Consider the following 14,443-nt stretch of genomic DNA (forward strand, 5'->3'; position numbering starts at 1 on the left):
CCTGCTTCTCTCCTGCTTGGAGCTGACTCCTCCTTCCTGCAGCTCTGAGGATCACAGGCTGATTGAAGAACACAGCGGTTCCGATGGGGAGCTGTGCTCAGTGACTCACTCTCTCTCTCATTTTCTCTCTGTCTCTCTGTCTCTGAACCGGCAAAGCTGAAAACTGCCTGAAAAGCTCTCTGCCTTTGAATCCAGCTCTGGAACCAAATGCATCATTTTACTGCTCTTAAAAACTGAATAGAGTTTGATTACCTCAAGCCAAAGCTGCTTTGCTCCATAAGAAGGACCCGAAAGGACCCACACATCATTGTTTTTCAATCTACTTGAGGAGGTTTTGCTTTCATGCCTGAAACGTGCTGGTTTCAGGAGGGAGTTTTTGGTTTGTCTGTTTTTAATTGAAATGTTGAAAAGTTTCTTATTGCTGCTTTAAGTGGAACCCAATTTTAAAATATGGGTTGAGTCAGATCTAAAGGAGAGTTGTCCATTTTCTGCCGGGACTGACTGGTGAACATCTTGAGGGAAACTTGGTAGGAGATAATGAGATCTGATTTGCAACTAACAGCCATGCTTAATTTTGAGAATATTTATAGACTCATTGAAAAAGAAATTAAATATTGACCAAGGATAATGTCTGTATTTCTCAGTAACTTATCAACAAATGACTCTAGCCTGTGGAAAGAAAATCATAATTCGACAGATCTTTTAAATCCGCCAGGAACCGTGAATATATATCTTTTTTGCCTGACATGCTTAATGACTCTCGCAGCCCTGGCAGGCAGCATTTATTCACTAGTTTCCCTAATGAAAACGCGGAACAGAACTGTTGTGTCCATGCTTGTGGCTTCCTGGTCTGGGGATGATCTCATGAGCGTCTTGTCGGTGACCATCTTCATGTTTTTGCAGTGGCCAAATGAGGTCTCTGACTACTTCCAGTCTCTGTGCACCACCTCTGCCTTACTATATTTATGCCAGGGCCTCTCGAGCAACTTGAAGGCGACTCTCTTAGTCTCCTACAACTTTTACACGATGCACAGGGCTGTGGGGAGCCAGGCAGCCTCCAGAAGATCCGGCCAGGTGCTCGGCGTGGCGCTGACGGTGTGGGCAGCCAGTCTGCTGCTCTCCGCGCTTCCTCTGTGCGGCTGGGGCGCCTTTGTACGCACGCCTTGGGGCTGCCTGGCCGACTGCTCCAGCTCCTACGTGCTGCTACTTTTCGCTGTGTACACTTCGGCCTTCGGACTCCTCGCCGGCCTCTCGGTCCCCCTCACTCACCAGTTGCTGTGTTCGGAGGAGCCACCAAGACTCCACGCCAACTACCAGGAAATTTCCCGCGGAGCTTCCACTCCAGGGACCCCTTCAACGCGGGGGAGAGTGCTTTCCCCGTCCCCAGATGATGCTCCGGGCCCGGCCCTGCGGTGCTCGGGAGGATGCTCCCCGAGCTCGGACACCGTGTTTGGACCGGGTCTGCCCGGGAGGGCAGGGCTGGGGCCGGGGCGCGGTGCTACTGCTGTGGCTGGAGCCTGCAGGCGTGAGGACCGGGGGACTCTTAATGGCACCAGGAGCTTCACCGTGAGCGTAGCGCAGAAGCGCTTTTCTTTGATCTTAGCGATGACAAAAGTCACCCTTTGGCTACCCATGATGGTAAAAGTGCGGTTGCTCACAGCGCGCGGGGGGGTGTGCCAGGCAGTATGAGTGCGTGTTGAGACCACCCTCCCCGGTTTGGAGGGTCACCCAGAGACGTGCATTAAGTCCGCTTACGAATGTATCTCGCTTGGTTTTAGAGAAGCACTTGGAGGAAGGCAGTTCATGGGTAGGACTAGCAGCCGCGAAGCCTTTGCTGCTAAGTGCTTCTCGGTTCAAAACTGGGGAGGAGGGGCTTCCCTGGTGGAGCAGTGGTTGGGAGTCCGCCTGCCAGTGCGGGGGGTGCGGATTCGTGCCCCGGTCCCTGCGCGTCCGGAGCCTGTGCTCCGGAACGGGAGGGGCCACAGCAGTGAGAGGCCCGCGTGCCAAAAAAAAAAAAAAAGAAAAGAAAAGAAAAAACTGGGGAGGAGTATGGGGAGCGCTTTCAGGCGCGAGAGACTTAGTTTTCTGAGATCTCTCATGGTCAAGGGTGTCCCTTTCTCTCGTAGCGATATCTGGGAGTATTCAGTAAAGAGGGTTTTTGCCCCCAATCCTCTGTCATGCCCTTCTCTCTGCTCCATTCCTCCCTAGTAAGGACACCGCCCATCCCCCGCAGGGAGACAGGAGAGGCGTGGTCAGGAGTAGAGACAGCAGAAAGTAGAGAAAACAGGCTTTTGTTCAAGCCTCCAGGAAAGAGCCCAGCTGAGAGGTGGCAGGTGGTGCCCTAGTGTGACAAGCATAACCTGGCAGAGGTGAGGGGCCAGGGGTGTGACAAAGGACATCTGGAGTACCAGGTACAGGTTTCACACATGCTTGCCTGTTTTCTGGGATAACATTTTCTGTATTGTGACTGTGTTTCCCTAGTGGAAACTTGAGCTGGCAGCTAGCACAGACCAGGCTGTCAAGAGTGGAAACTCTCAAAGCCTGTGCAGTCTGGAGCAGCGGGCCTCCTCCCAAGGATTCCTAGTCCATCACCCAAACTGAGGATGCCAGCCCAGGAATAGAGCTTCTGGCTCTCAGACAGGAAAGGGCCCTGGAGGAGGGAGCTGGGGCAGCATGCTTGAGGGAAAGGCTTGGCAAAATGGAAAATGTTATCCTAGGATAGGTCTGAAGCTCTCTGCTTTTGCAGATCCACATGGTGGTCCAGCACGTCGTGGGGTTTCAGAGCCTTCCCTTTGAGACGCTCAGCTTTCTGCTAACCCTCCTGGCCACCGCTGTAACTCCAGTGTTTGTCTTGTCCAAACACTGGACACACTTGCCCTGTGGCTGCATCATCAACTGCAAGCAGAACACATATGCAGTGACGTCTGATGGGAAAAAACGTAAGTCCTGAACAGTGCAGAGGTTGGGAACAATATGCATATGGTCAAATACAGAAAGGTGGTCTGTTGAGAGAGTTGCCTTAGTAGGGGCTGAAGAGTCCAAGGACAAATGAAGTGGTAAATGGAAGAAATTATAATGTGAAACAAGTGTTAGCACAATATTGGAGTAAGTTTTAAATGAGGCAAGTTTAAAACAGCTCTGTGAACTGCTTGTACATTGAATAATTATTTTAGGTAAGAAAAGAAGAGAATTTATTCAAACCAGCATGAAGTCAACAAAGGCCTTTAGGTGTTATATCTACCATAGGTCTTAGCCTAGAGTAGAAAATAACTCCCCCTCCCAAATCTACGTATGAGAAGTCTGCATCTTTGAAAAGTTAAAAACTCATTATATTAAAGTTCATTATTGCTGAGTGGAACAGTAAAGAAAAGCATTTTCTTTAGTTTGCTGCTTATATTCTTCCAGGGTTTTGGAAAGTTTTCAGAGTAAGCAATAGGAGTGACTAAAAACAGTTCCAAAACAAATTTTAAGTGTTTGCCTCTGCTTTTAGAAAACATACATATATACACAAAACAACCCCACGGACACCTATAATTTCAAAAAAGGACAAAGGTGGCAGAGTTTGTCAATGTATGTTCATGTATGAATCTAGCCATGCCAGTTACTTAAAACAAACAAACAAACCAAAAAAAAAAAAAAACAACTATGTTCTAAAGAGTACCTCTAGACCAGGAGTGTGGTCAATTATAAAACTCACTGGAGTGTAATTGTTCCTATTCTGAGAACAGGAAAAGTTGAAGAATGACCTGTATATTTTGACTCTTCCATAAGGAAAAGGATATTTTTTTGTCATTCCAGACAAAAGATAGGATGTTCTACCATTTAATAAATCCAAGACTGCATTAGTGTATGCTGAATTAACTGTTCCATTAATTGTCCTTTGCTCAGAATAAGCAAGTATATTATTCTTTAACAGAGAAGAAAGAATAAATAAAAACAGTCCATCTTAGACTATTTTAGGGCTATGAAAACTGGAGACTATTAAAGAATATTCTGCAATCAGTTCTTCAACAGGTTTATTTTATAAACATTAAATAGTCATGAACTGGTCATTTTCCATGTATTCATGACATTTAATGTCTAGATAATTTTCAAATGACCAGAAGATTTTTTTAGTGTTAAGGATGCCATGAAGTTTTATTGTTAATAGATGCCAAATTCATCTATGCCCTTAAAATAAAATAGCCATGGAACTTGTAATAATTATGTGCTTTTGGATATTAATATCCAGAGCAACAGTGACACAGAAAATTAATAATAAATCTGTTTGAACCACATAGAAGAACACAGAACATGTAAAAATCACTTACAAGCCTGAAAGTTCTACCATTCTATCAAACATTAATATTTTGTCACTAAATTGATGAACTAACCCCATCTTATAGTATTTAAAATTGTGAGAGAGACAAGAAGAGTTTAGGGCAGTCACTTTTAAGAACTGAAGGGCACCTTTATCAGAGCTGAAAACAAAGCAATGCAACAGATCTATCACTATAAATGGTCTAGGAAGCACTTCTGTCTTATACTGCACAAAATAGAAGAAACTACAGCAGACTAGCAGAATCAATAATCCTGCTAATATCTCATGTTTGAAATTAGAACCATGCCTTTCAAGATCAAAATAATATTTTTCCTCTAAAATTATCGTTGCCCTTATTTGTATTCATTTTAAAATTTCAGGGAAGGTGTTGAAATGTGAGCTTAGAGAGGCGTGGCTTCGAAAATAAAATGTTGTGAGAAACGTTAGTTTAAAATGGCTCCATTCTCTTTTTTTTTTTTTTACATCTTTATTGGGGTATAATTGCTTTACAATGGTGTGTTAGTTTCTGCTTTATAACAAAGTGAATCAGCTATACATATACATATATCCCCATATCTCCTCCCTCTTGCGTCTCCCTCCCACCCTCCCTATCCCACCCTTCTAGGTGGTCACAAAGCACTGAGCTGATCTCCCTGTGCTGTGGCTGCTTCCCACTAGCTAGCTGTTTTACATTTGGTAGTGAATATATGTCCATGGCACTCTCTCACTTGATCCTAGGCTCTGCCACAGGAAAATTATAAGAATGATGTACTTTCCTTGTCTGAGGACCCACCATAAATTTTCCTATTGCTAGGATGACACAAAAACAGAATTTTGAAACTCCAAAGATGGCTCATCCTCTGGTGGGCAGGTGCTTGATCAGTTATAGTACTTTGATTCTATGTAGTTATAGTACTTTGATGGCTCCAGTGTCACATTTAAGCTTTTTCTCCTTAACAAATTAATATCCCCCTTTTACATTCTTTTGCTGGGAACTCCAGAAGCAAGAAAAGGAAAATATTTTTTCCTAACTCATATTTACCGTAGGTTCATTTTGGTGATGTAAGCATAATTCTACATCTCAGCTTCGCTGTATGGATACTGAGAGACATGCAGCCAGAATATGAATGTCAGTAATGGAAAATAATTTCCAGAAATAATAGTTCTCTCCTGTTTTCAACAATAATCTGTATTACTAGTGTCTCAAAACAAAAGTTGTTTAAAAAAAGCTGGTTTTAACACAGAGGTCTCAGGTGGTAGACATATGGATTGGATATGGCTTTCAGACCCATTTGGTTTGCATGACATGATGCGTTCTTTTTTAAATTAAATAAACAGTTAAAATAAAATATTTTCTATAAAAATCAGATTTTCAGCTTCTGTTTTTTGACAAAGTCAAATTATCTGCTGACATGTTACTCTGAAGAATTATGTATATTTATAAGCTGATATAATTACTTATGTCTAAAATTGTCATTAGTAAGATGTGATTAAAAGCAGAAGACTAGAGCTATTTCATGCCTTATTCAGGGTTTTGCTTTTCAGAGCAAATGTAACATTATACTTATTTTTCATAAGTGTACTATAGACTTCAAAAGACCCTGACTCTATTCTTCTAAGTTTCTTGTAAGTTACTAGTCAAATGTTGTCAACTCTGTTTTGTTGTTATAGCCTATTACCTTCATTGGTTAGTCAGAATTTACCTCTAGTGTTAAGGAAAAGTCAATAACAAGAAATGTTTCTATTGGTTACATTTCATAATTAATGTACTTCCCTTAACTCAAAGATAGCACATCAGGGACATTCTGCTTCCATTAACATATTTCATGGATCTGATTAGCAGTAAAGCAATTTCACATAGAGGTTAATGACTTCGATTCTGGAGTCAGCTTTAAATTAAAATCTCTTTACCAGGTAAGTAATCTTAGGTAGGTTTCTTCTATAAGCCTCAGTTTTCTCAAATGCAAAATAGAACCAATATGCCTTTTATTATGTAGGGTTGTTGTTTTGTTAAATGTCATGACCTTTGTGCATAACTGTCCCTGGAATGCTCTAGTTCCCCACTGTATCTTTCTCAATCACACTTCCTTCTCATAGCCTACCTCAGACTGCTTCTTGCACCCAGTGATGTGGAAGGAGATTCTCCACCGACACATTCTGCACAGTTCTTTAAAAACCTTACTCACTTTTGCTTTATATATTTCATAGTTATAATACACAGATAATAAAATATATAGCCATAGATATCCATTTATATGATAAAATTGGGATTTTATGACAGTTTTTGTTTGCTTAATATCCTTGAATTGACCACTTGTCACTTTATAACTTTTTTTTAGAGAAAAAGGAAACCCAACAATAACTAAAACGTCCTTTTAGTTCCTTCAGCTTTCACACTATTAAAGTAACTTAAAAATTCTAATTTAATTTTACTGGACTATATTACTAGAAAAAGTTAAGTAGTACTGTAAATGAAATAGTGTATAATGTTAACATCTGTTTCTACTTTTCCATTTTCTTTGAATAGAAATTTTTGTTTGTATCTTGGCTCAATGAATGTTTTGGCTCAAATAATGAGTGATACCTATAAATTCTCTTTCAGTCAGCAGAATTGGTTTGTAAATCTTCAGTTCTGAGACTATTTCAGTAATAGAATCAGCATATGAATGACATGAGGTTGTATTGTAAAATGAATCAAATTTTACCTGTTCTCATAGAAATTTTATAGTTTTTAATAAATTTTTCCACCAAGGATAGCTAAATGTGTGCTAATAAAACACAGAACTATCCAAGTAGAAAAAAAGTTTTGAAATGAGCCATGTTTGAAAGATGAAAATCAAAACATTACATTGCATTTTGTCTACCATCTTGATATAGCTTCATTCTTAATACACAAAAATTATCTAGTATTTAATGACGTTCACATACAACAGTTGTATCACTTCTGTCACATTCTCATGTGTTATTCTACTAAGACTTTATACAGTATTCACCAAATAGCAGTGCTATATGTGAGATACCATCATATTTCACCTAATTTAAACCATGGAAAGTTTTATGTGTTCCTGCTAAACTGCTCTTGTAGTTAATCAGGTATATACATGTTGTAAAGTGCTTCAGTTCACAGAAATATGTCTATATACTCTTCTTTAAAATTCATTTCAAACTTATTCAGAAATGTACATATTATTTTTAAAAGTTTAAAAACTGTATTGTAGCATTATCTAATTTTTACTGTATGCATTTATAAACATATAAATGTCAGGAATGATATACATCAAAATATTTAAAGCAGTTATATCGTTGTTGGTATTGCCAGCAGAATAGCTCAAGTAATATTAAGAGCTTTTTAATAATTAAGTTGTAGCAAAATAAAGTTTATAAACAATGTATTTTATCCCCAAATAAAGAAATGTAGAGATAATTGGTAGACTGATAGAGCTAAAACTAAAACTGAGTGGATATGAGACTATTCTAATTTATGGATCAATATTTTACATAAAATTTCTTTAAAGACTTCAGTGTTCTGGGGTTGTATGTATTTCAAGCCTTCCATTGTGTAAGTGAGAACAGTTAGGCCCAGAGTGATAAGATGGTTGAATTTGTGAGGCACAGTTGCTTTGCATAATTGACAAGAAGTAAACGAAGATAATTCAACTAATCAGGTTGAATTCACTTTCCTATTTTTACTCATTTTGTATATCCAAGCACTGTTTATATCTATCTTCCTAATCATGGAATTTTGTTTTTGTTTTTACATAGCCAAGAGGAGATGCTTTGAATTCAATCTATCATTTCAACGAAGTTATGGAATTTATAAAATAGCACATGAAGATTACTATGATGATGATGAAAATTCAACATCCTATCACAATCCCATGAACTATGAGTGCAAAACTACAAAAGACTCTCAGAGAGACTCTCATAATGTATTCAATGCCATAAAGGTGGAAATCAGCACCATGCCCTCTCTGGACAGCTCCACGCTAAAAGGCATCAACAAATGCACAAACACTGATATTATAGATGCTAAACAGGATTCCCACAATGAAAAGGGTGTTGATCCACTGCTCTCTGAAAAAAAAGAAGGTGATATTAAATATGATGAAACCACCCTTTTGGAAGGGCCAGAAAGAAGACTTTCTCATGAGGAGAGTCAGAAACCAGACCTTTCAGACTGGGAATGGTGTAGGAGTAAATCAGAAAGAACCCCTCGTCAGGTACAGTAAAGGTTGTTATTCCTCTTAAATTAAAAGTAATACCAAATATGACAGCATGCAAAAAAATTATCCGTTGCTTATTTCATTCATCCAACTCCAAGGTTATCTTCACTTAACTCAATTAATTTCCATAATACTAAGTTTTATTTCAAAGTGTCTTTTTAAAATTTTTTAATTCTACATTTTCAGTCAAATTCTATCTATTTTGGAATTGGCAGAGCTAAACAGGATCTTTGAGACGAGCCTCTATTTTAACCTCAGGTAATCTGTGTAAATTCAGACTAGACTCTCAAAACTTATTTCAAATTAGTAAACTTGTAGGTTTTATATTTTTTCTTCACCTGAAAAGTTTACACAAGTGTCCAAAACAGGTTTTGGGGCAAATGTTTATCCAACTACCAGTAAACAGGTAGTCCTTTTGCAACTCTACTATTCACATAGCTTGGCTATTAGTCTTTTTTGTTTGTTTTAAATTTTATTTCTTTATTTTTTTATACAGCAGGTTCTTTTTTTTTTTAACATCTTTATTAGAATATAATTGCTTTACAATGGAGTGTTAGTTTGTGCTGTATAACAAAGTGAATCAACTATACGTATACATATATCCCCATATCCCCTCCCCCTTGCATCTCCCTCCTATCCTCCCAATCCCACCCCGCTAGGTGGACACAAAGCACCGAGCTGATCTCCCTGTGCTATGCAGCTGCTTCCCACTAGCTATCTATTTTACATTTGTTAGTGAATATATGTCCATGCCACTCTCCCACTTCATCCCAGCTTACCCTTCCCCCTCCCCATGTCCTGCAGTCCATTCTCTATGTCGGCATCTTGATTCCTGTCCTGCCCCTAGGTTCTTCAGAACCATTTTTTTTTTAGATTCCATATAGATTGTGTTAGCATACAGAATTTGTTTTTCTCTATCTGACTTACTTCACTCTGTATGACAGTCTCTAGATCCATCCACCTCACTACAAATAACTGAGTTTCATTTCTTTTTATGGCTGAGTAATATTCCATTGTATACATGTACCATATCTTCTTTATCCATTCATCTGTCAATGGACACTTATGTTGCTTCCATTTCCTGGCTATTGTAAATAGAGCTGCAATGAACATTGTGGTACATGACCCTTTTGAATTATGGTTTTCTCAGGGTATATGCCAGGAGTGGGATTGCTGGGTATTATGATAGTTCCATTTTTAGATTTTAAGGAATCTCCATACTGTTCTCCATAGTGGCTGTATCAATTTACATTCCCACCAACACTGCAAGAGGGTTCCCTTTTCTCCACACCCTCTCCAGCCTTTATTGTTTGTAGATTTTTTGATGATGGCCATGCTGACTGGTGTGAGGTGATACCTCATTGTAGTTTTTTTTTTTTTTTAATTTGCTGTACGCGGGCCTCTCACTGTTGTGGCCTCTCCCGTTGCGGAGCACAGGCTCCGGACGCGCAGGCTCAGTGGCCATGGCTCACGGGTCCAGCCGCTCCGCGGCATGTGGGATCCTCCCGGACCGGGGCACAAACCCGTGTCCCCTGCATCGGCAGGCGGACTCACAACCACTGCGCCACCAGGGAAGCCCCCTCATTGTAGTTTTGATTTGCATTTCTCTACTGATTAGTGATGTTGAGCATTCTTTCATGTGTCTGTTGGCGATCTGTGTATCTTCTTTGGAGAAATGTCTATTTAGGTCTTCTGCCGATTTTTGGATTGGGTCGTTAGTTTTTTTGATATTGAGCTGCATGAGCTGCTTGTATATTTTGGAGATTAAATCTTTGTCAGTTGCTTCATTTCCAAATATTACTCCCATTCTGAGGGAAGTCTTTTCGCCTTGTTTATGGTTTCCTTTGCTGTGCAAAAGCTTTTAAGTTGCATTAGGTCCCTTTGTTTATTTTTGTTTTTATTTCCGTTTCTCTAGGAGGTGGATCAAAAAGGATCTTGCTGAGATTGATATCATGGAGTGTTCTGCCTATGTCTTCCTCTAAGAGTTTTATAGTGTCTTGCCTTACATTTAGTCTTTAATCCATTTTGAGTTTATTTTTGTGTATGGTGTTAAGGAGTGTTCTGATTTCATTCTTTTACCTGTAGCTGTCCAGTTTTCCCAGCACCATTTCTTGAAGAAGCTGTCCATTCTCCATTGTATATTCTTGCCTCCTTTATCAAAGATAAGGTGACCTTATGTGTGTGGGTTTATCTCTGGGCTTTCTGTCCTGTTCCATTGATCTATATTTCTGGTTTTGTGCCAGTACCACACTGTCTTGATTACTATAGCTTTGTAGTCAGGGAGCCTGATTCCTCCAGCTCCGTTTCTCTTTCTCAAGATCGCTTTGGCTATTGGGGGTCTTTTGTGTTTCTATATAAATTGTGAAATGTTTTGTTCTAGTCCTGTGAAAAATGCCATTGGTAGTTTGACACGGATTGCATTGAATCTGTAGATTGCTTTGGGTAGTAGAGTCATTTTCACAATGTTGATTCTTCCAATCCAAGAACATGGTATATCTCTCCATCTGTTTGTATCATCTTTAATTTCTTTCACCAGTGTCTTATAGTTTTCTGCATACAGGTCTTTTGTCTCCTTAGGTAGGTTTATTACTAGGTATTTTATTCTCTTTGTTGCAGTGGTAAATGGGAGTGTTTCCTTAATTTCTCTTTCAGATTTTTCATCATTAGTGTTTAGGAATGCCAGAGATTTCTGTGCATTAATTTTGTATCCTGCTACTTTACCAAATTCATTGATTAGCTCTAGTAGTTTTCTGGTAGCATCTTTAGGATTCTCTATGTATAGTATCATGTCATCTGCAAACAGTGACAATTTTACTTCTTGTTTTCTGATGTGGAACCTTTTATTTCGTTTTCTTCTCTTATTGCTGTGGCTAAAACTTCCAAAACTATGTTGAATAGTAGTGGTGAGAGTGGGCAACCTTGTCTTCTTCCTGATCTTAGTGGAAATGGTTTCAGTTTTTCACCATTGAGAACAATGTTGGCTGTGGGTTTGTCATTTATGGCCTTAATTATATTGAGATAGGTTCACTCTATGCCTACTTTCTGGAGGGTTTTTATCATAAATTGGTGTTGAATTTTCTCAAAAGATTTTTCTGCATCTATTGAGATGATCATATGAATTTTCTCCTTCAATTTGTTAATATGGTTTATCATATTGATTGATTTGCATATATTGAAGAATCCTTGCACTCCTGGGATAAACCCCACTTGCTCATGGTGTATGATCCTTTTAATGTGCTGTTGGATTCTGTTTGCTAGTGTTTTATTGAGGATTTTTGCATGTTCATCAGTGATATTGGCCTGTAGTTTTCTTTTTTGTGGCATCTTTGTCTGATTTTGGTATCAGGGGGATGGTGGCTTTGTAGAATGAGTTTGGGAGTGTTCCTCCCTCTGCTCTATTTTGGAAGAGTTTGAGAAGGATAGGTGTTAGCTCTTCTCTAAATGTTTGATAGAATTCACCTGTGAAACCATCTTTCCTGGCCTTTTCTTTGTTGGAAGATTTTTTTCTTTTTTTTGCGGTACGCGGGCCTCTCACCGTCATGGCCTCTCCCGTTGTGGAGCACAGGCTCCAGATGCGCAGGCTCAGTGGCCGTGGCTCATGGGCCCAGCCGCTCTGCAGCATGTGGGATCTTCCTGGACCAGGGCACTAACCCGTGTCCCCTGCATCGGCAGGCGGACTCTCAACCACTGTGCCACCAGGGAAGCCCTGTTGGAAGATTTTTAATCACAGTTTCAATTTCAGCGCTTGTGATTGGTCTGTTTTTATTTTCTATTTCTTCCTAGTTCAGTCTCAGATGGCTGTGCTTTTCTAAGAATTTGTCCATTTCTTCCAGGTTGTCCATTTTATTGGCACAGAGTTGCTTGTAGTAATCTCTCATGATTCTTTGTATTTCTGCAGTCTCAGTTGTTACTTCTCCTTTTTCATTTCTAATTCTATTTATTTGGGTCTTCTCCCTTTTTTTTCTTGATGAGTCTGGCTAATGGTTTATCAATTTTGTTTATCTTCTCAAAGAACCAGCTTTTAGTTTTATTGATTTTTGCTCTCCTTTCCTTCATTCTTTTTCATTTATTTCTGATCTGATCTTTATGATTTCTTTCCTTCAGCTAACTTGGGGTTTTTGTCCTTCTTTCTCTAATTGCTTTAGGTGTAAAGTTAGGTTGTTTATTTGAGATATTTCTTGTTTCTTGAGGTAGGATTGTATTGCTATAAACTTCTCTCTTAGAACTGCTTTTGCTGCATCCCATAGGTTTTGGGTCATCGTGATTTCATTGGCATCTGTTTCTAGGTATTTTTTGATTTCTTCAGTGATCTCTTGGTTATTTAGTAGTGTATTGTTAGGCCTCCATGTGTTTGTATTTTTTACATATTTTTTCCTGTAATTGATAGGTAGTCTCATAGTGTTGTGGTCGGAAAAGCTATTTGATACAATTTCAATTTTTTTTAATTTACCAAGGCTTGATTTGTGACCCAAGATATGATCTATCCTGGACGATGTTCCATGAGCACTTGAGAAGAAAGTGTAATCTGCTGTTTTTGGATGGAATGTCTTATAAATATCAATTAAGTCCATCTTGTTTAATGTGTCATTGAAAGCTTGTGTTTCTTTTTTTATTTTCATTTTAGATGATCTGTCCATTGGTGAAAATGGGGTGATAATGTCCCCTATTATGATGGTATTACTGTTGATTTCCCCTTTTATGGCTGTTAGCATTTGCCTTATGTATTGAGGTGCTCTTATGTTGGGTGCATAAATATTTACAATTGTTATATCTTCTTCTTGGATCGATCCCTCGATCATTATGTAGTGTCCTTCTTTGTCTCTTGTAATATTCTTCATTTTAAAGCCTATTTTGTCTGATATGAGAATTGCTACTCCAGCTTTCTTTTGATTTCCATTTGCATGTAATATCTTTTTCCATCACCTCCCTTTCAATCTGTATGTGTTCCTAGGTCTGAAGTGGGTCTCTTGTAGACAGCATATATACAGGTCTTGTTTTTGTATCCATTCAGCCAGTCTGTCTTTGTGTTGGAGCACTTAATCCATTTACATTCAAGGTAATTATCAATCTGTATGTTCCTATTACCATATTCTTAATTGTTTTGCGTTTGTTATTGTAAGTCTTTTCCTTCTCTTGTGTTTCCTGCCTAGAGAAGTTCCTTTAGCATTTGTTGTAGAGCTGGTTTGGTGGTGCTGAATTCTCTCAGCTTTTTCTTATCTGTACAGGTTTTAATTTCTCCATCAAATCTGAATGAGATCCTTACTGGGTAGAGTCATCTTGGTTGTAGGTTTTTCCCTTTCATCACTTTAAATATGTTCTGCCACTCCCTTCTGGCTTGCAGAGTTTCTGCTGAAAGATCAGCTGTTAACCTTACGGGGATTCCCTTGTTTGTTATTTGTTGCTTTTCCCTTGTGGTTTTTAATATTTTTTCTTTGTATTTAATTTTTGATAGTTTGATTAATATGTGTCTTGGTGTGTTTCTCCTTGGATTTATTCTGTGTGGGACTCTCTGTGCTTTCTAGGGTTGATTGACTATTTCCTTACCCATATTTGGGAAGTTTTCAACTGTAATCTCTTCAAATATTTTCTCAGTACCTTTTTTTTTCTCTTCTTCCTTTGGGACCCATATAATTCGAATGTTGGTGCATTTAATGTTGCCCAGAGGTCTCTGAGATTGTCCTCAATTCTTTTCATTCTTTTTTCTTTATTCTTCTCTGTGGTAGTTATTTCCACTATTTTATCTTCCAGGTCACTTATCTGTTCTTCTGCCTCAGTTATTTGCTATTGATTCCTTCTAGAGAATGTTTAATTTCATCTATTGTGTTGTTCATCATTGTTTGTTTGCTTTTAGTTCTTCTAGGTCCTTGTTAAACGTTTCTTGTATTTTCTCCATTCTGTTTCCAAGATTTTCGATCATCTT

At 38.8% G+C, this 14,443-nt stretch overlaps 1 protein-coding gene across 1 annotated transcript in view; it reads left to right on the forward strand.

Annotated features, from left to right (window-relative positions):
- Nucleotides 1-627: 627 nt before the first annotated feature.
- GPR149 (G protein-coupled receptor 149) overlaps nucleotides 628-14,443 on the forward strand; it is a 77,440-nt gene continuing 63,624 nt past the window's right edge. Inside the window, exons 1-3 of the mRNA XM_060149590.1 lie at nucleotides 628-1,638; nucleotides 2,747-2,939; nucleotides 8,063-8,520. Coding sequence (XP_060005573.1) covers nucleotides 628-1,638; nucleotides 2,747-2,939; nucleotides 8,063-8,520 — 1,662 coding nt within the window. The remainder of the gene's footprint in view (nucleotides 1,639-2,746; nucleotides 2,940-8,062; nucleotides 8,521-14,443) is intronic.

The sequence above is a fragment of the Lagenorhynchus albirostris genome, chromosome 5 (genome assembly GCF_949774975.1).
Source record: "Lagenorhynchus albirostris chromosome 5, mLagAlb1.1, whole genome shotgun sequence".
NCBI classification, from domain to species: domain Eukaryota; kingdom Metazoa; phylum Chordata; class Mammalia; order Artiodactyla; family Delphinidae; genus Lagenorhynchus; species Lagenorhynchus albirostris.